General features: G+C 36.7%; 1 protein-coding gene across 5 annotated transcripts in view; it reads left to right on the top strand.

Annotated features, from left to right (window-relative positions):
* Positions 1-20,210, top strand: part of CCDC62 (coiled-coil domain containing 62) — a 48,125-nt gene extending 27,915 nt beyond the window's left edge. For 3 of the 5 annotated variants that reach the window (XM_037817210.1, XM_037817211.1, XM_037817208.1), the window contains 5 exons: positions 712-1,434; positions 3,379-3,535; positions 5,513-5,638; positions 18,751-18,840; positions 19,507-20,210. In XM_037817210.1, the coding sequence (XP_037673138.1) occupies positions 712-1,434; positions 3,379-3,535; positions 5,513-5,638; positions 18,751-18,816 (1,072 nt within the window). In that variant the 3' untranslated portion in view covers positions 18,817-18,840; positions 19,507-20,210. Of the gene's footprint in view, positions 1-711; positions 1,435-3,378; positions 3,536-4,300; positions 4,418-5,512; positions 5,639-18,750; positions 18,841-19,506 lie in introns of those variants that run through there. The other 2 variants (XR_005214037.1, XM_037817209.1) reach the window with 2 other exon arrangements.
* The last annotated feature ends 896 nt before the right edge of the window (positions 20,211-21,106 follow it).

Genomic DNA, 21,106 nt, shown 5'->3' with positions numbered 1-21,106 from the left:
AAATGAAAACTCTAAACAATGATTTTTGTAAAAGGTTTATATCACATTTATGTAGTGTTCTTAATTTTCACTTTTATTTTCTGCACAATTTATTTCTATTTTAGGTCAACTTTCAATATATAGATACAGCAGTTGTCTAGTAAACTTTGTAGATGGGACTATAATGAATGCTGTATGGTAAATACATCTATTACTTTCCAATTTCTCTTGTACCTTGAATCTCCCTCTTCTTTTTTCTTGGTTTCACCTCTTATTTGCAGTAAAACTAATAGAATTAGGAAAGGAAATATCAGATCAATCAACAAGTATTTGTGGAACATTTAGCATACATTAAAGGGTGTTGTAGGTGCTAGGAGTGTTAAAAATGGCCTCTGTCCCTAAGACACTGAAGAGTAATAGAAAATCCTTCTGTACAATTAATTAGGTGATATATACAATTAGATAATGGCTGTGTGATGTAGATAATAGGAACCGCAGGAGTTAAGGATGGGAAGGGGAAGTGAATTTGGGCTCTGTAGTTAGAAAGGCTTCCTGGAGGAGGCAGGGCTGGAATTGTGGGCTCCGAAGAAAGAATAAATATTCTATTGTGTTTCATTTCAGACAAGGGAGTCTTGTTAAGATTTAGCTCTACTAATGAGGTTTGAGTGAAATATTTAGATTTATAGTATCAAATATATCTTACGACTTCTCTTTTTTGTAATGTCATCATAGCAGAGACATGTGTCTAGCAGACCTTGAAAATCACCACCCAAGATTCGATGTTAAGAGGGAGAAAAATCAGAAATTACTGGTTAAGGACCAAAAATTTGAGACCATGATGGTTCACCAAAATACATCAGACAAGAGCTCTTGCAATGTATGTGAAGAGAAGAAATCACAGGTTAATCCTTCATTTGGGGAAAAAAATATCACTGCTAGTTCATATCTATTTACCAAAGACTCAGTGGAGAAACAAAAATCCTGGTCTCTGGAAGGAAAAATTCAGATTGAACCTGAAAACAAAAGTACGTTGTGCAAGATCCATGCAAAGTCACCAAAAGGTAATGAAATTGGGATTCAGAATGGAAAGAAACAAGTATCTGAAGTATCTTTAACTAATGAAAAACAGTGGCATGATTTCAGTGTTTACCTGGACCTGGCCAATTGTTCTGGTTCAAAACAACCAAAAAAGCTGGATGTTGAATGTCAAGATCAGATGGAAAGGTCTGAAGTCTTGTGTTGCCAGAAAAATGAAGCCTGTCTGGGTGACAGTGACATTTGTGAAGCTAAGTGCTGCCACCCTAGTAACTTCATAATTGAAGCCCCAGGCCACATATCTGATACAGAGTGGATGAGTATTTTCAAGCCTTCTAAGGTGGAAAGAATTGTTCGCCACAAATCTGTCTGCACTTGTTCAGAAAACATCAGTGAAACAAAATCTAACTCCTCCACAAGGTTAGTGATGTTTCAAGTTTGCATACACCCAAGGGAGCACACACACGGAATGTAGAAACTTGAAGGGCTGCAGTAGTCCCATCAGGCCTGTGGTGAACTGAAAGCAGGGCTTGAAAACAGAAATATGTTCTTATTTAAGATAAACTGTTTATTCTTTGTATCACGAGATAGACTGTTTCTTTTGTTGTACAAGGAGACTTTTATTAAATTCTGAGAAAAGTTTGTACCTAGGACAGCTTCTGAGACAAAGGTCTTGTTTAAAGACAAAAGCAGTTGTTAGATGAGTTTGGCAAATAGGTTGTATTAAAAAGCAAATGGGTGGGGCAGTGTTCCAAATGGAATGCTGCCTTGGAGCATTCCTCACCCAGGATCTGCTTGGAAGCCACAAGCTGATGCCTTCATGTCCAGATTGCGTTGCCTAGACCTGATGGGACAATTTCTCTTTGCCCTTATGCAGGGTCACTTGGCACGTTTACACATCCAACTGCTTCTGCCTTTGTGTTCAGTTCATATTTATTTTCTACTTTACATTTCCTGAACTCTCTTACTTATTTTTAATCATGGAAAAGAAAGAATATTTGTATTTAACAAGCTGGAAGAAGTTGTTGTTTTTTTGTTTTGAGAAACAAATGGATTAGTTATTAGCATATACTGCATTGTTCAGTCTTATTGTTAGAATTGCTGAATTTTGTGGTTGAGTGGAGCTATATTAATGTCTGCTATTTTTAAATAAAGCATAAGCTCTTCAATCTTAAATTAGAAAAAGGATGATGTTTCTATATTGAGAGCCTTATTTGAATCATTACATTGACTTTCATAGGACTTTATGATTAAAATTTCTTTCTGGTTTTTATATTATTTGGATTATTCCTTGGCCCTTTTAGAAGGTTGTATCGTTTAAATACAGGTATTTATTCTGCCAGTTGCCAAAATTTAAAAAAACTTGTCACGCTAAATGCCATCTATTCAAATTTGATTTTAAAGATCTTTAGATAAGTGTAAGAATCAGTGGGGCACAACTACAACTGTGTGTTTTTCACTACTAAACAGAACATTCATATACTAAGGGAAATGCTTGAGTCAGATAATTTTAAGAGCATAGTGGACATATATTAAATTTAGTGTAGGAACAAAATTCAAATTTAACTTCAGAGCTTTCTTTCAAGGCCCTTTTCACTTCTCTGATTTGAAATAGTTGAATTGGCTGCTTGTTCTGCCAGCAGAGGCACATGCCAAGGCATCACATGACAAATACGTGATTAAGTAGAAAAGATAATTGTGTTTTCCTAGTTTTCCTTAGATTATGAGAACTTGTGTGCCTACTTTATTATCTGACTAAAATGTTCACATTTGTGGAGGAAGAGCCCCTGGGCAGCCGCTCCCGCTTGGTCATGGGGCGTGTGGAGGGACCAGGGTACCAGACCAGTGTTTGCTCTTAAATGCTCCTTTGAGCCTGAGACTTTTAATAACATGCCCAGAAGACGAGTGATGGATCCCAAATACTGAGTACTTACAGAATTAATGAGCTGCAGCAATGCCTTTCTACTTTCACAAAAGGACTTTTTAAAACCATGAACAAAAAGTTCTCATGACAAGGTTAACCCTATACCATGTTAACTTTTCTCCTCTCTTTTGGATGATGCTGTCCCTTGAACTTTCTTTCTTTTCTTTATGGTTTTTTTTTGGGGGGGTGGGGTGGGGTGGGAGTGGTTTGGCAGGGGTGGAGGGATGAAATTCCCTTTTCTGTAGTTACACTTAACCAAGAATTTTAATTGTTACCTGCAAAGGGTATATGTTTATTTGTAATATTTTACTTAAATTTAATTTGAGCTTCCTTATAAAAGAAACTTTTTTAATGCTAAGATACTTTTAAGTACAAGAATATTGATGTTGTATGTTTAGTATTATTTTAAGATGTCTGTTTCTGTTATCTATTATCAATAGTGAGCCAGTTGCCATCCAGCATTCCCTTTGTTTGAGTTCTTCAAAATCTACCTTAAGAGGAGATGAGAATTTCATAGAGACAGACTTCTCTTCTGATAAAAAGAACTCACCTAAGATTTTATTAATCAACAAAGAGGCAGCCTTGCCCAGTGAAAAGGTTTGTATTTAGCTTAGAAATACCCAGCTTATTTAAGCAAGACTTTTCAACAACGTGCTCTTAATTCTGTAGCATTATTGTTAGCTTGCTTAATATTGGCCATTCCTCAGTTTTATTAATTAGAGGACTTGAAGATTCCTCTTCAAAAAGAATCTTCTTTTTTCCCTTTCAAAAATAATTATATTGCATTTTGGCAACTTGATTCTCATTGTAAAAAAAACTTAGTATGGAAATATACACCAAGAAAATATTGCCCAACTATCACCCAGCTCAGCTACCCCTTCTCTGACATACACATACCCTGGCAACACTAGTCTCCAGAGAGCCACAGTTGGCATATTTTTGATAAGTATTGGTTCTCAGAGGTGAGTTAAAGCTGGCAGAGCAACGAAGGGAGATATATACCACCAATACCTAAAGAATATTGTCTCCTTGGATTGAGACAACTAGAACTGCTTTATCAGTTGATAACAAAGCTACAAATATATGACGGATTAGCACTTGAAAAGATGCTCAACATCATTAGCCACTGCATAGGGGCATGCCTGTTAAAACCACCATGAAATACTACTTCATGCCTGTTAGAATGCCTAAAGTTCAACAAATTGTCCATACCAAGTGGTGATGAGAATCTGGAGCAACTGAAACTCATACACTGATGATGGTAGGAATGTGAAACGGTACAAACACTTTGGAAAATACTTTGGCACTTTATTAAAAAGTTAAATGTACACCTGCCTTATGATCCAGCCATTCTGCTTCTAGGTATTTACCCAAGAGAAATGAAAACAGATGGCCACACAAAGACTTGTATACAAATGTTCAAGCAGCTTCATTTGTATTAGCCAAAAGCCTGGAAGCAACCCAAATGTCCATCAACAGGTGAATGGATAAACAAACTGTGGTGTATCCATACAATGGAATACTTCTCAGCAATAAAAAGGAATGAATTTTTGATGCACACAGCATGGATGAATCTCAAAGTAATCACACTAAGTGAAAGAAGTCAGACAAAATTACATATTGTAGGAGTCTGTTTATATAAAATTCTAGAAAATGCAAACTAATCTCTAGTGACAGAAGGCAGATCATTGCTGGTGTGAGGATGGGGGAGGGGCAGGAAGGAGCCAGGGGAGGAATTAAAAGGGGCACGAGGAAGCTTCTGGGGGTAATGGGGATGTTCTGTGTCTTGATGGTAGTGATGGTTTCACTGATGTATACTTATTTCAAAACTCATCAAATTGGACAGTTAGCTTATTGTATGTCAACTATACCTCCACAAAGCTGTTAAATACATATACATATGAGGGACAATATTAGCTATTACCTTCTTTAGCTCTTGGAGACCCGGTTTCAGTTTTTGCACCTTTTGATCTGAGGCAGTATATGACATTGCTTGCCTACACTATTCTGAAACACGGATGTATTCATTCATTTAACAGATATTTATGAAATATCTTTTAGGTGCTAGAGCAGTAATGATAACTTCATGGATAATAAGAAAGTGAAGAAATATTAGCCTAAGTCCTTTTGAGAGCAGTTGGCAGTAATTCATTTTCATGCTAAAAATCCTGATTCCAAAGTTGAAAATTAAGCAAGAACAAATTAAAGCACATATCTACATATTTTCAAGTCTTTAGTGTTGAAGAAAAGTTCCATTTTACAAGTATTTTGACATGCTACTTAATGTCCTTGAAAAGTTGACTTGGGAGAACTAAAAGCCAAGGATTCTTTCATCATACAGATGTTAGTTGATTAGTAACTTCTGTTTAAGTCAAATTATTTAGCTGGGCAGTATCTAAGAAATAAAAGGAACTTAATTATTATAGTATTTGCTGTATTCCTTTTCTTTGTAATACCTAAAGTCAAAGAACTGTTAACAGGAAGTTAATATTTGTGTTTGTAACATTGTTTTAACTATAAACATTTGTAAATGCTTCTGATTTCATGGTTGCTTAAATTGTGCTGTCTTCCTAGGATGATTTTTCTCCCACCAGTAAGCTTCAGCGTTTGCTGGCAGAATCTCGTCAGATGGTTACTGACCTGGAGCTGAGTACCCTGCTCCCCATTAGCTCTGAGGGTGGCAGCAGCAGTGCCAGACATGTATGTGTTTATTTTTCTTCTAAGTTTGTGGTGTCTGAAAACGCCATTGCGTACGAGTGTGTCCATATGACTGTTTGGGCAACCCTTTCTGTTAGAGTCAGAGTTTCATGATGTCTCTGTGTGAGTGAGGTGGCATGCTTGTTTTAAGGAGGAGGAAAAAGTCGTATTCAACTCTTATTGCATACAAAGTTCCTCTTTGTGATTACCAGAGGGGCATGTGAGTCAAAAGTGGGGGGATTTAAAAAAAACATTTTATTACAGAAAATTTCAAACACACACAAAAGTAGAAAGAATACTGCATTCACCCACCTTCAACAACTGTCAGCTTTCTGCCATTTTGGTTGTATCTCCCCCACACCCTTTTTTTCCTGAAGTATTTTAAGTCCCAGACATCATATCAGTTAGCTCATAAGTATTTCAGTATGCTTCTCTAACATTAGTTGTATAAGGACATTTTTTTAACAGCCATAATAACATTTTCACACTCATCAAAACTAACAATAATTACTTAATATCATCTAATGACTAGACCATGTTACCTTTTCCCTGATTCTCTTAAAATATCTTTTTACAGTTTGTTCAGATTAGGACCCAAGTAAGGTCCATACTTTGCATGCATTTGCATGTATCTTTTAAAGTCTCTTTTAATCCCTATTGTCCCCCCTCCCTTTTTTGGTGCCATTTATTTGTGGAAGAAACACTGAACCTGAGGAATGTCCCACATTCTAGATTTTGCTGATTCTTCCTCATTGTGTCATTTAACACATCCCTCTATCCCCCCATTATTCCTGTGAACTGGTATTTAAATCTAGGGATTCGATTGGGATCAGTTTGGGGTTTTGGGGGAGGTTGGGGGGTTTTATTTTGTTTTGGCATGACTGCTTCGTTGGTGACATTAGCTTCTTCCTATTCCATCATATCAGGAGGATCATAGTAACTGGTTATTCCACTTTTAGATTCTAAGCTTGTTCAGTGAGTTCAGGAGATTGTCAGCCTAGTTTTCATATTATAAACATCCCCTAAAGTTCACCTGAAGATTTTAGCATTCCTTGGTAATCATTGTTTAGATCCATTATTTCATTACGAATTGCAAAATAGTAATTTTCTGATTCTGTCTTTCCTTTAGGAATGTTTCACATGTTTATTTTAACTGCTTTTCCTAAGCACTGTAACATTTCATTAGCTATGATGTGTGTTGTTTTGTAGATTTTTATAGCATCGACATAAATAATGAAAAGAACATTGGACTTGGAATCAGTATGCTTATGTGGGCCCCAGTTTCCTAGTCTGTGTGGATCTGATGTGTTAGGTTTAAGATCCCAGGTACATTACTTGCAGGGTGCTATATGCATAGCTAAAGATATTTGAAAGCTATTGAGTTAAGCTATTATGTATCTCTGGCCAAATGTATATATAACCATGGAGCTGACTTCCCAATCAGAACATTTCCATCACCCAGAAAGCTCCCTCCTGCCCCCTTTTTTGGAGTGAATCATTCCTTACTTCCTACCCTAGGCAACCAGTGATCTTATTCCTTTAACTTAGATATTAGTTTTGCCTGAATTAGAACTTCATAGAAATGCAATCATACATTATGTGCTCTTTATCTAGCTTCTTTCATCATAATTATTTTGCGATTCGTCCATGTAGTTGTGTGTGTTAATAGGTCATTCCTTTTTTTTGCTGAGTAGTATGCCATCGAATGAACATAACATACTTTGTTTGTTCACTTCTTGATGGGACATTTGGGTTTCCAGTTTTTGGCTATTATGAATAAAGCTATGATGAACATTTTTGTACAAGTCTTTTTATGGATATATATTTTCATTTCTTTTGGGTTATCTAGAAATGCAATTGCTGGTTTTGGGTAGGCATATGTTTATTTTTTAAATTATGGTAAAATATATATAACAAAATATGCCATTATGCCCCATTTTAAGTGAACAGTTTGGTGATATTAATTGCATTCGTAATGTGTACAACCATCGCCACTATTTATTCCCAACATTTTTCATCACCCCAAATAGAAACTCTGCATCCTAAACAGTAACCATTCCCAATTTCTCTCCCTCCCATCCTGATATCCTCTAATCTACTATTGGCTCTATGAATTTGCCTGTTCTAGCTAGACTAGACATTTCATATAGTAGAATCATACAATATTTTCCATTTTGATTTTTGCTCATTTTAATTAGCATGTTTTCAAAGTTTATCCATTTGTAGCATGTAGCAGAACTTCATTTATTTATTTTTGCCTGTATTTTCATTGTATGGCTGTGCCATATTTTGTTTATCCATTCATCCGTTGATGGATGGTTAAGTTGTTTCTACCTTTTGACTATTGTGAGTAATGCTCCTATAAACCTTGTTTTACAAGTATCTGTTAAAGTTCCAGTTTTCGGTTCTTTTGGGTACATACCTAGGAGTGGAAGTGTCAAGTCATATGGTAATTCTGTGTTTTAACGTTTTTAAACTTTTTCTGTTGTGGTAAAATACACGTAAAAGCATTTTAGCTATTTGTAAGTGTACAATTCAGTGACATTAAGTATGTAGCTTTTACCACTACCTGTTTCTAAAACATTTTCATCATCCCAAACAGAAATTCTATACCCATAAGCAATAACCCCATTCCACCCCAACTCCTTGTGACTACTATTCTGCTTTCTGTCTTTATGAATTTGCCAATTCTGCATACCTCATGTAAGTGCAGTCTTACAGTATTTTTCCTTTTGTGTCTCGCTTATTTCATTTAGCATTATTTTTAAAGCTTCATCCATGTATCAGAACTATGTTTAAATTTCTACCAAACTGTTTTCCACAGTGCCTACATCCTTTCACATTCCGATCAATAATGTGTGACAGTTCCAGCTTCTCCACATCCTCTCCCATACTTGTTATTTTCCATTTAAAAAAAATAATAGCCATCCTAGTGAGTCTGAAGTGTTATCTCGTTATGGTTTTGATGTGTATTTCCCTAATGGATTATGATGTTGAGCATCTTTTTGTGTTCTTATTGGTCATTTGTATATGTTCTTTGGAGAAATGTCTATTCAAGTCATTTGCCCATTTTTTAATTGCATTATTTGTCTTTTGCTTGTTGAGTTGTAGAAATGCTTTATGTATTTTGGGTGTTGAACTATTGTCAGATACATGGTTTCCAAATATTTTCTCCCCTTCTCTTGGTTGTCTTTACTTTTTTGATAATATCCTTTGATGCACAGAAATTTGAAATTTTAATAAAGTCCAATTTACTTTTTCTTTTGGTGCTCATGCTTTGGGTGTCATTCACATCCAAGAATCCACTGACTAGTACAAGGTAGTAAAGACTTCCCCTTATGTTTTCTTCTAAGAGCTTCATGGTTTTTAGGTTATTGGTATATTTTGAGTTACTTTTTGTATATGATGAGAGGTAGGGGTCCAGTTTCATTCTTTTGCATGTGGATATCCAGTTATCCCAGCACCATTTGTTGAAGGGACCGTTATTTTCCCCATTGAATGTACTTGGCACCCTTATCAAAAATCAATTCGCCTAAATGTTTGGGTTTATTTCTGAAATCTCAGTTCTATTCCACTGGATTATTTGTCTGTTTTTATGCCAGTTCCACGGTAAACAATGTCTTAAAGAGCAGAAATTTCTAATTTTGACCAAGTCCAACTCATCAGGTTTTTTTTTTTTAAATAGTGTTTTTGATATCCTAACCCAAATTTGTGAATAAATTTTCCTTGTAGAAATTTTATAGTTATGGTTAAGTCTTTGATTAGTTTCTAATTAATTCTTGTATAAGGTTTGAAGTAAGGATCAAGATTCATTTTTTCCCATTCAGATATTTAGCTTTTCTGGCATCATTTGTTGGAAAGGCTGTCCTTTCTCCTTTGAATTACTTTTGGCCCGTTTGTGAAAAATTAATTGGCCATGTATGCCTGGGTCTATTTCTGGACTCTCTGATTAGTTCCATTGATATGTTTGTCTATCCATCACCAGTGCCATACTGTATTGATCACTGTAACTCTAGAGAGAGTCTTAAAATCAGATAGTATAAGCCCTCCAACTTTGTTCTTCAAAATATGTTTCGACTCAGTTTGTCAGTTTTTACAGAAGTCTTTTGGTGTTGTGTGATTGTGGTTTCATTGAATCTGTGGATCAATCTGGGGAGAATTGATGTGCATGAACAGAGTATTATCTGTTTTTTTTAGGTCTTCTTTCATTTCTCTTAACCACTTCATGTAGGTTTCATTGTAGAGAACTTGCACATCTTTTGTTAAATTTATTCCTAGTGTTTTATTTATTGATGCATGATACTAGTGTTTTAAATTTAATTTTCCAATTGTTTGTTGATGATACAAGAAATAGAATTGATGTTTGTAAATTGTGACTTTGCTAATCTCACCTATTCTAATAGATTCCATAGGACTTTCTACATAGACAATCATGTCCTTTGTGAATAAAGATGGTTTTCTTTTCCAATCTTTATGCCTTTTATTTATTTCTTACTTTATTGCTCCAGCTGGTACCTCCAGAAGTAGTGTGAGTGAATGTCCTTGCTTTGTTCCATGAAATACCCATTGGTGGCATGTTGTGCTTAGCTCTTCTTCACCTTGGTATTTTGTTTCAGAGTTCCATGGAGCATAGTTGTCCAAAAACCAAAGAATAGATGTCCCAAAACTAAAGAATTCACCATCCTACCACCTGCTCATTGCCATCTCCCCAAACAGGTAGCTGCAAGGATTACCTTAACAAATAATAGGCTCCAAAAATATTGATTCTTTTCAAAGTATATATCATGTGTGCCATATAAGCTATTCAAGTAGAAACTGTAATGGACTTTGTGGTGTTTTCTAAGATTTCTTTTTGACAAACTTTCTCCGAAGCATTATTGTAGCAATTTGTTTACCTGGGGGCAGAGAAAGCTTTTTAAGATTCCACCTTTTTTCCTTAAACTTTTTGTTTTGAAATAATTTCAAATTTACAGGACAGATGCAAAAATAATATACAACCCACAAGAGAATTCTAACATACTCCGTCTCCCAATACCCAGTTCCACCAATTTTAACCTTTTGCCACATGTGCTTTTCCTTCCTTCCTTTCCTTTTCTTCCTTCCCTTCTTCCTTCGTTCCTTCCTCCTGTCCATGTGTTTATCTTTCCATCTGTCTGTCTATCAGATCTAAACATCTGAGCATAGGTTGTATACATTATGCTCCTTGAACACATAATACTTCAGGGAAGCTTTTTAATGACAAAACTATTATGCTTTTCCACTGTCCCTTTAAATTTATTCAATCAGGCTGCTTTCCCTGCCTCTAGGAAAAAACTCAAGAAGACAGTCAGAGACTTTATTTTTAAATACATTTTTTAAATTGAGATATAATTCACATGCCATATAATTCACTCTTTTTAAAGTTTACAATTCTCTGGCTTCTAGAATTTTTACAAAGTTGTGCAGTCATCACCACTATCTAATTCCAGAACATTTGCATCACCCCGAAAAGACACCCTGTATCCATTAGCAGTCACTCCCCCTTGCCTTCTCCCCCAGCCCCTGACAACCACTGATCTATTTTCTGCTTCTGTGGATTTGTTGGACAGAAAATTTTATTCAGAGATTACTGAACAGAATTCAGGGGATCCATGAATTTTGATGGGAAAAAATTACATATAAGTTTACTTTTATTAACCTCTAATTGGAATTTAGTATTTCCTTCAATTATGAATGTAGGAAACAAACCATAGCAGTATGTAATACTTGTAACTTTGTCATCAGTAAAAACCACAGATGTTTTCATACCACATTACAATTATTGCAGATATCTTAAAATATCATTTGTACTTACCACTGCCTCAGGATATTAGATCTGCTGCTAGGTCTCATCAATTTAATGCATTAATAAAGAAGAACATGTATCACAACTTTGTTTAATGTTTTGATCACCACTGTTAATTCTGCATAATGTGACTGATAGGTTCCCCGAATCACCAGGCTATTCAAAATCATACAATAAAACCTACAGGGAGTTATTGCTTAATAGGTACAGAGTAGCATTTGGGGTAATGAAATGGTTTTGAAAATAGATAATGGTAACAGTTGCGCACAATATTGTGAATGTAATTAATGCCACTAAATTGTACACATTAAAATGGCAAATTTTGTTATATATATTTTACCACAATAAAAATAACAATAATAAAAGGCTTATGGTGAAAATGGAATTATGGGCACAACACTCAAAAACTTCATCACTGACAACTTTAAAACAAAGATAGCATAAAAGTGATAGGACAGTTTTACATGTTAAGTGGTTAAGAAGTGCCTAACTATAACCATTGATGTGGCACTTAACCTTGAAAAAGACCTGAGGTTTGTTTGTGGAAGTGGGCATCAGAGGGCTTGCAGCTTGTGAGTTATTAAGAAGTAGTGGAAAGGAGTTCTCTGAGGTCAGACGGAGAGCTGTGAGGGCAGACGTGGCTGGTAACCCAGGTAGCTGGAGACCTTGGTGGGGCGGGTGAGTGTTGTGTATTCTTCACATGGCTAGTTTAGTTCAGCTGGGTACATTTCATATAGTGGGTTTCTTGTAGATGAAATTGCTCATTAACAAAAGCAAAATTTACATTATGCTCAAATTATTCAATTGTTTTAAGACAAATTCATGTTTTCATGTTTTACCAAACTGTGTTAGTAAAAACTGCCCAGCAGATGCCTCTTCATCGTCATGGCTTCAGACTCTTCTCCTGACCTCCTCTTTAGGGTTTTATGTAAAATTCCTACCAAACATATGATCAACAGCACTCTCATTTCCATCCCCATGGCATGTCCATGTGCGTGTTTGAGTATTTATCTCCATCAGACATACATGATAAATGATATACAATACACCATCATACATACTGTTCCAGTTTGCTAAGGCTGCCTTTTTGCAAAACACCAGAAATGGATCGGCTTTTATAAAGGGAGGTTTATTTGGTTACACAGTTACAGACCTAAGGCCATAAAGTGTCCTGGTTAAGTCATCAACAATCGGGTACCTTCACTGGAGGATGGCCAATGGTGTCCGGAAAACCTCTGTTAGCTGGGAAGGCACATGGCTGGTGTCTACTCCAGGGTTCTGGTTTCAAAATGGCTTTCTCCCAGCACGTTCCTCTCTCAGCTCCTGTGCATTCTTCAAAGTGTCCCTCTTGGCTGTAGCAAGCTTGCTCCTTCTGTCTGAGCTTATATAGTGCCCCAGTGAACTAATCAAGGCCCATGCTGAATGGTCAGGGCCACACCTCCATGGATATTATCCAGAGTTATCACCTACAGTTGGGTGGGGTGTATATCCATGGAAACAACGTAAGCCAAATGTTGCAACTTAATCAATACTAATATGTCTGCCCCACAAGATTGCTTCAAAGATAATGGCATTTTGGGGGACATAAAACATTCAAACTGGTACATATACCTAACAGCTGATTACATTCATGTCTCATTGTTCCACTGTAAGCACTCAGGAGCCCTTCTCACTCATCTCGGCATCCCCAGTGTAGCACTGAGTGTGATACAGGGATACTCAATAAATACCGTGAATTAAACTGATCGGAAATGTGCAGAAACTATGCAAAACGACGATGTCAGGGACAGACAGAAAAAAACCCTAAAGCCGTTTCAATTGGTGAAAACTTGGTTTAAGGGAATTTTTGTACTAAAAACACTTGTAGGAGATATTCCATCTCAACCTTTCATTTTACAGGTGAAGATAAGTGATTAAATCTCTTGCTCAACATCTGACAGCTAGAATTAGATAATCATTTAGTTGGAAAAAATATTGTGATTTAAATAGTTATATATAATTATAATATTGTATATATAAATATAATTGTAATATATAATGATATATATAGTTGTAATACATATATTCTAATATATGTGATTGTATGTAAAATGTAATGTATTTCCCAATGGATTAACTAATTCTAGAGATGTTGGAAAAACAACAGAAATCTGCTTGGGAATTAGCTTTACAAAAACCTCCATATTCCTTTGAACTTTTTCTAGATAAAGGAAAAGAAAATAGTTTTGCAGAAAATTCTTAGGTTTTACAATAATGAAGCGTGGTAAAGATCCAAGCTTTCTGCTTCACCAGAGTTTTGCCTAAAGACAAGGGTCCTAATTCAAGTTCTCCTACATCACTGGGGAAGCACAAAATATTCAGTTCCTCAGGCAAGGAGTCTGGTAATGTTTTCTAGAAATCACAGAACTGACCCTTTGACCCAGCAGTCTCCCTTCAGGGAATCACTCCCATAGATATATCTGCATATGTATAGGATGGCACATACACAGTGTTTCATGGCTGCATTGCTTGTAGTAGCAAAAGATAGGACACAGCCCGGTGTCTGGCAAAGGGGAACTGAGTGAACAAGCTGTGGTACGTCCGCATAAACGTAAAATGGGGTATTGCTTAGCCATAAAACAGAACAAGGAAGATATTGGATGTGGAAATATTTCCAGGCTGAACTGTTAAGTGAAAAAAATGCAAGACGCAGAGAGATTCATATGGTTTTCTGCTGCATGTGTAAGCAAGGGGGAAGGAACAAGAGTATATATGCGCACAAGGAAACACTGGAAGGGTGATAAAAACAGTTTCCTGGAAAACGCAAGCAAGACTTCTCAGTTTCTACCTTTGTATATTATTAACTTTTAAAAAAGCACACACAGTAATTTAGAAATACAAAAGGAAGAATAAAAGACAAGAAAGTGTAAAAGGCAGCAGAGCTGACGACAGTACGTTCCCCCAGCAGGCTTCCTACCTGCTTATGGGGCGGGCCTGGGGAGGGGACTCACCCTGAACTGCACTGGCGTTTTCACTGTTACACAGAACTGGACATTCTGGTTACTAATTTGAAACTGCTGTCTACAGGGATTCTTAACTTTTGTTTAGCATGGACTGCTCTGCAGGCTGGTAAAGCTAATGGGTCCCTTTTCAGAGTAATGTTTTAATGAGCAAAATAAAATACATAAGATCATAAAAATACACAGGAAGAGCATTTGAATAGAGAGGAAACTGCGTGAGTATAGGCACAGAGGTCTAAAGTACTCTGTCTGCTGTACTGGAGCAGATGAATAATCCTAGCCTGGCTCAAGTGTAGGGTACATAGGGAGGGAGGAAAAGGCTGAGGAGGTGGGCTTGCCCTACAAGCTAAAATTCACCATCAGAATATCCTGGAGTCTTTCCAAGAGTCTTCCTCCTCCTCCTCCTTTTTAAAGAAACATCTCCCCAAACACCCAACACTGCTAACTCAGCATTCAGTAGGTGCTTGTAGTTACAGCATTTATGGCTGTTGATTCTTTTTTTTTTTTTAATTCATTTTTATTGAGATATATTCACATACCATGCAGTCATACAAAGAGTACATTCAGTTGTTCACAGTACCATTATATAGTTGTGTGTTCACCAAAATTAATTTTTGAACATTTTCATTACCACACACACAAAAATAAGAATAAAAATGAAAGTAAAAAAGAACACTGGGTGCCTTTTTTTTTTTTTTCCTTCCCCCATTTTTCTACTCATCCATCCACAAACTAGACAAAGGGGAGTGTGGTCCATATGGGTTTCCCAAACATATTGTCACCCCTCACAAGCTACGTTTTTATACAATTGACTTCAAGATTCACGGGTTCTGGGTTGTAGTTTGATAGTTTCAGGTATTCACTGCTAGCTATTCCAGTTCATTAGAACCTAAAAAGGGTTGTCTATATTGTGCATAAGAGTGCCCACCAGAGTGACCTCTCAGCTCCTTTTGGAATCTCTCAGCCACTGAAACTTATTTCCTTTCACATCCCCCTTTTGGTCAAGAAGATGTTCTCCGTCCCACAATGTTGTATCTGGATTCCTCCCCAGGAGTCATATTAAACGTTATGGCTGTTGATTCTTTTTTTTTTTTTTTTTTTTTTAAATAAACTTTTTATTTTGCAATATTCTAGATTTTTTTTAAACTTTTTTATTATTATTTTTTTAATCTTCATTTTATTGAGATATATTCACATACCACACAGTCATACAAAACAAATCGTACTTTCGATTGTTCACAGTACCATTACATAGTTGTACATTCATCACCTAAATCAATCCCTGACACCTTCATTAGCACACACACAAAAATAACAAGAATAATAATTAGAGTGAAAAAGAGCAATTGAAGTAAAAAAGAACACTGGGTACCTGTGTCTGTTTGTTTCCTTCCCCTATTTTTCTACTCATCCATCCATAAACTAGACAGTGGAGTGTGGTCCTTATGGCTTTCCCAATCCCACTGTCACCCCTCATAAGCTACATTTTTATACAACTGTCTTCGAGATTCATGGGTTCTGGGTTGTAGTTTGATAGTTTCAGGTATCCACCACCAGCTACCCCAATTCTTTAGAACCTAAAAAGGGTTGTCTAAAGTGTGCATAAGAGTGCCCACCAGAGTGACCTCTCAGCTCCTTTTGGAATCTCTCAGACACTGAAACTTGTTTCCTTTCACACCCCCCTTTTGGTCAAGAAGATGTTCTCCGTCCCATGATGTTGTATCTGGATTCCTCCCCGGGAGTCATATTCCACATTATGGCTGTTGATTCTTTTTTTTTTTTTTTTTTTAAATAAACTTTTTATTTTGCAATATTCTAGATTTACAGAAAAATTGTAAAAATTGAACAGAGGGTTCCCATATATCATACCCTGCCCCCAATTTCTCTTATATTAGTGTGGTATATTTGTCAAAACTAAGAAACCAACATTGGTACATTACTATTAACTAAACTCTAGACATTATTTGGATCTCACCAGTTTTTCATTAATGTCCTCTTTCTGTCTTGAGACCCAGTGCAGGATTCCATGTTGCACTTAGGGCCATATCTTTTGACACGCCTTTGACACTTCTTGTTGAAATTTGGTTTTGCTGAATTGTTGTGCTACCATCTCCCAAAATTGTGTTCCAAACCACGCACTCCTGTCTTCTATCACCCTGTAGTGCTCCCTTTAGTATTTCCTGTAGGGCAGGTGTCTTGTTCACAAAGTCTCTCATTGTCTGTTTGTCAGAAAATATTTTGAGCTCTCCCTCATATTTGAAGGACAGCTTTGCTGGATACAGGATTCTTGGTTGGTGGTTTTTCTCTTTCAGTATCTTAAATATATCAAACCACTTCCTTCTTGCCTCCATGGTTTCTGCTGAGAGATCCGCACATAGTCTTATGAAGTTTCCTTTGTATGTAATGGATTGCTTTTCTCTTGCTGCTTTCAGGATTCTCTCTTTGTCTTTGACATTTGATAATCTGATTATTAAGTGTCTTGGCGTAGGCCTATTCATATCTCTTCTGTTTGGAGTACGCTGCGCTTCTTGGATCTGTAATTTTATGTTTTTCATAAGAGATGGGAAATTTTCATTGATTATTTCCTCTGTTATTGCTTCTGCCCCCTTTCCCTTCTCTTCTCCTTCTGGGACACCAATGATACGTACATTATTGTACTTTGTTTCATCCTTGAGTTCCCGGAGATGTTGCTCATATTTTTTCATTCTTTTCTCCATCTGCTCCTTTGCATGTAGGCTTTCAGGTGTTTTGTTCTCCAGTTCCTGGGTGTTTTCTTCTGCCTCTTGAGATCTGCTGTTGTATGTTTCCATTGTGTCTTTCATCTCTTGTGTTGTGCCTTTCATTTCCATAGATTCTACTAGTAGGTTTTTTGAACTTTTGATTTCTGCCGTATACATGTCCAGTGCTTCCTTTACAGCCTCTATCTCTTCTGCGATATCTTCTCTAAACTTTTTGAATTGATTTAGCATTAGTCGTTTAAATTCCTGTATCTCAGTTGAAGTGTACGTTTGTTCCTTTGACTGGGCCATAACTTTGTTTTTCTTAGTGTAGGTTGTAATTTTCTGTTGTCTAGGCATGGTTTCCTTGGTTATCCAAATCAGGTTTTCCCAGACCAGAACAGGCTCAGGTCCCAGAGGGAAGAAATATTCAGTATCTGGTTTCCCTACGGGTGTGTCTTAGAAAATTGCTCCACCCTTTGATGCCTCGGGTCACTGTGCTTTTCTGCCCAGCAGGTGACGCCTGTTAGCCTATAATTCTTGACTGGTGTGAGGAGGTATGGCCGTGTTCCCCCAGGCTCTGGGGTCTGGTTCTGAATGGAAAGGGTCCCACCCCTTTCCTCCTAGAGAAGACAGACCCCCCAGGTGGAGGTCATTAGCATTTCAATGGTCTCGCTCTCTGCTTGTGGTGTCTCCACCCTTCCCCGAGTCACAGCCCTGGAAACTGAAAATGACTGGGGCTTTCTCCACTGAGCCGAAAAACGAAACAGATAGTCCCCTTCAGACCCAGTCAAGGCGACCCTCCGGCTCTCCCAGGTCAGTCGTCACCCAAAGCCTCTGTCTGTTTTTTGGGGCTGCGTACTTGTAGTGAGCAGTTCACACTCACTACTTAAAACCCCAGTTGGAGCTCAGCTGAGCCGTATTCTTTTGCTGGGAGAGAGCTTCTCTCTGGCACCAGGAGGCTCTGCAGCTCGGGCTATGGGGGAGGGGGTCTCCCGACCTGGTTCCGCAGGTTTTACTTACAGATTTTATGCTGTGTTCTCGGGCATTCCTCCCAATTCAGGTTGGGGTATGATGAGTGGATGGTCTCGTTTGTCCCCCCGCAGTTATTCTGGATTATTTACTAGTTGTTTCTGGTTTTTTGTAGTTGTTCCAGGGGGACTACTTAGCTTCCACTCCTCTCTATGCCGCCATCTTGCCCGAGTTGGCTGTTGATTCTTATTCATGACCATTGTCTTCTTTAAGGGGTTGCCACAGAGTCTGTATTAAGACTGGTAAGAGCCCATTTTATTTGGGCACTAGCTGATTGGCAGAGTTTAGCCATAACCCATGTGGTAAAGCAAACAGAGAGCAGTCCTACTAAGAGGTCAGAGAAAAGAGGACCTCACACATAAATAGGAAATCAGTAAATCTTTATTGGATGGATGGATGGATAGTAGTTGTATGGAAGTACTTCATTGTATTTCATTAATTCCCTAAGGTCTTTTATAGGGATTTCTGCTATATTGTGTACATTCTTCTTAAGTATTTTCTAGTTTCTCTAACCTTGGGTACTAATTGGGGATTGTTTTGTAGAACTTAGACTTCTCAGAAGAGTCAGCTCTAAAAAGTACCCTGACAATTGAAGAAAACAAAAGTTGACTTCAATATTCAGCATGATCACAGGTAAGTCACCTTTGTTTATCTCTATATTGCAATTGATATTTAATAAGTAACTTGTGAACACTGATAATGTAGAGTCAAGGCCATGCGTTTGACATGTAATAGTTTCTCTTTTGCTTGCCTTATTTACATATAACTTCCAAATATAATCAGAGTAAAATATCTTATTACTTGCAAGAGAAATACAGATCAAAAGTTCTTGTTGTCAATACTTAGGATTTTAAATCTCAGAAAGTGAATACATAGATATAGCTTCAGCATCTCTTCTGAATGTCTGTCTGGAAAGACGTCTTTAGATATGGTTTCAAGTTTTACAAAAGAGTTTATTGACCCAGTAAGCAATTTCTTGATTTGTAATTCCTTCTGTGGAGCTTTCATTTCAGACGCAAAGTTTCTCCAAAGTCCTGTTCGATAAAGGTGTAGTTGTTTCCGATGTTTTTGATGTAAGAATGAGAGCATTTAAAAACCTCTGTGAAAGCAGTAACACTAGGTTGCCCCCCTCCCTCCTTCCCTTTCTCTCTCTCTTTGCTGAGTCTTTATAATATTTTTCTTGACTATATGTTGATGAAAACCAAGATGTATAGTTAATATTTTAGATACTGAGAACTTAGAGCTCACCATCCAATGCCTATTGATCTTGATTTTCTTAACTCTGTTTCCTTCCTCCAGAAGCAGATTGCTCATCTGTGTGGAAGGCAGGAAGCAGACATCAATACCGAGTACTTAACCTTGTGAAAAAAGAGGATTTTAATCTTTTGTAAGCCACATTTAATACCAAAGGGGAGCAGAAACTGAAATCTAGTTTTTTAACCATCTATGTGTTGTTTTCAAGTTAACTGTTTTCATGGTTAAGAAATATATACTTGGAAATTAGACCTTATTGCATATTGTATATGTACAAACTTGTAATTATGCTAGGGGTAAAAAAAGACTGTAAAAATGTGGACTACAGTTAAATACTAGAGAAGCTCTTTGAAAGTGTTAACATAAAATAGAGAACCCCTGCATTTGTTAATTAATGGTATAAAATGCTATTTTAACTATCTGAATTTTTTAAACCTGTGCATGTGTTTAAATTAGCTTATCAGAGTTAGCTCCAAATATATGAGAAATAGTATTCTCTCCTTTTGTGGTTTAATCTCTGACTTTGCTGTGTAAATATACATAAAATGAAATGATATAATATGCTTTTAACTGGAAAATATCTCCTTGGTGACTGACAATTGAGGTCCTTCTGTCTAAAAGCTGAACAGAGCCCCAAATTGTCTGGGTCTATAGTTTTCCTTTCTACTTATGCAAATGAAATCTGTTAGAATATCAAGTTTTATATGCATTTTTTTTAACCACTAAAGAATAAAACACTTTAGTTTTAACTTGTAAAATAATTTAATTTTTTAAAGAATATCCTGTGTCCCTCTCTGTCCCTTCTAAGAGAACTGATTGGCTTCAGTCAATAAAAAATATTTTAATAATAAAGAAAAATAATTTTTCTTTGGTTTCTTATTATACAGGAGTACAATTAGGGAGGTTAGGTGCTTTAAAAAGAACCTGGCAAGTTAATTTTCTCAGGAATGGGAATGTTCTTTATTCAAGCATTGCAGATATCAAAGTCCTATTGTGCTGTTAAATAAATGCCCCTTTGTTAAAAAGGCTTCAGTGTTAATTCAGATGATTTTCATGAGAGTGGAGGGGCTACCCCTTTAAATTAGGGTGCTGAAAAGAGAAATCAGGTGAGGTTTGGTTATGTTCTTATAAATGCTTGCTTTCTCTCAGGATGGTTCATACAGAGCAGCACTGAGAAAGGTCAAGTTGATTCTGAACTAAAGTCTGCCGAGCAGGAAACCTAAAATGCCCCTGGAGAGAGTGATTTCCAATCTACGAATCCAAATACTGAATTTCCTCCTTCTCTTTATGATGGATTCATGGCTGCATATCAGTCTGCCTAGTGAAAACAGAACAGTGATTAGGTTGTAAGTGGGACATTTTAGGAAACTAAAGGATTTGAAAAAAGTCAAAATTATGATTAAATATATTTTAATCTTTCCTGAAATGTACAGAACCTAAATACTGAGCTAATTATATTTTAGCTTATAGGATTAAAGTATCTACAACACTTACTTTTACCCCACTTCAGTATTAATTATTTCACATGTAATTTAAAAATGGGAAATTTTAACATCATTAATTTATCCATCTCAATCCAAGTTACCTAAATATCCAAGCCATTTTTGTTTAAAATAGGTGCAAGATAATACAGAATTCTAGCAGT

This window comes from Choloepus didactylus, chromosome 23, assembly GCF_015220235.1.
Source record: "Choloepus didactylus isolate mChoDid1 chromosome 23, mChoDid1.pri, whole genome shotgun sequence".
Classification (NCBI taxonomy): Eukaryota; Metazoa; Chordata; class Mammalia; order Pilosa; family Megalonychidae; genus Choloepus; species Choloepus didactylus.
This window is presented reverse-complemented; position numbering and strand designations above follow the sequence as displayed.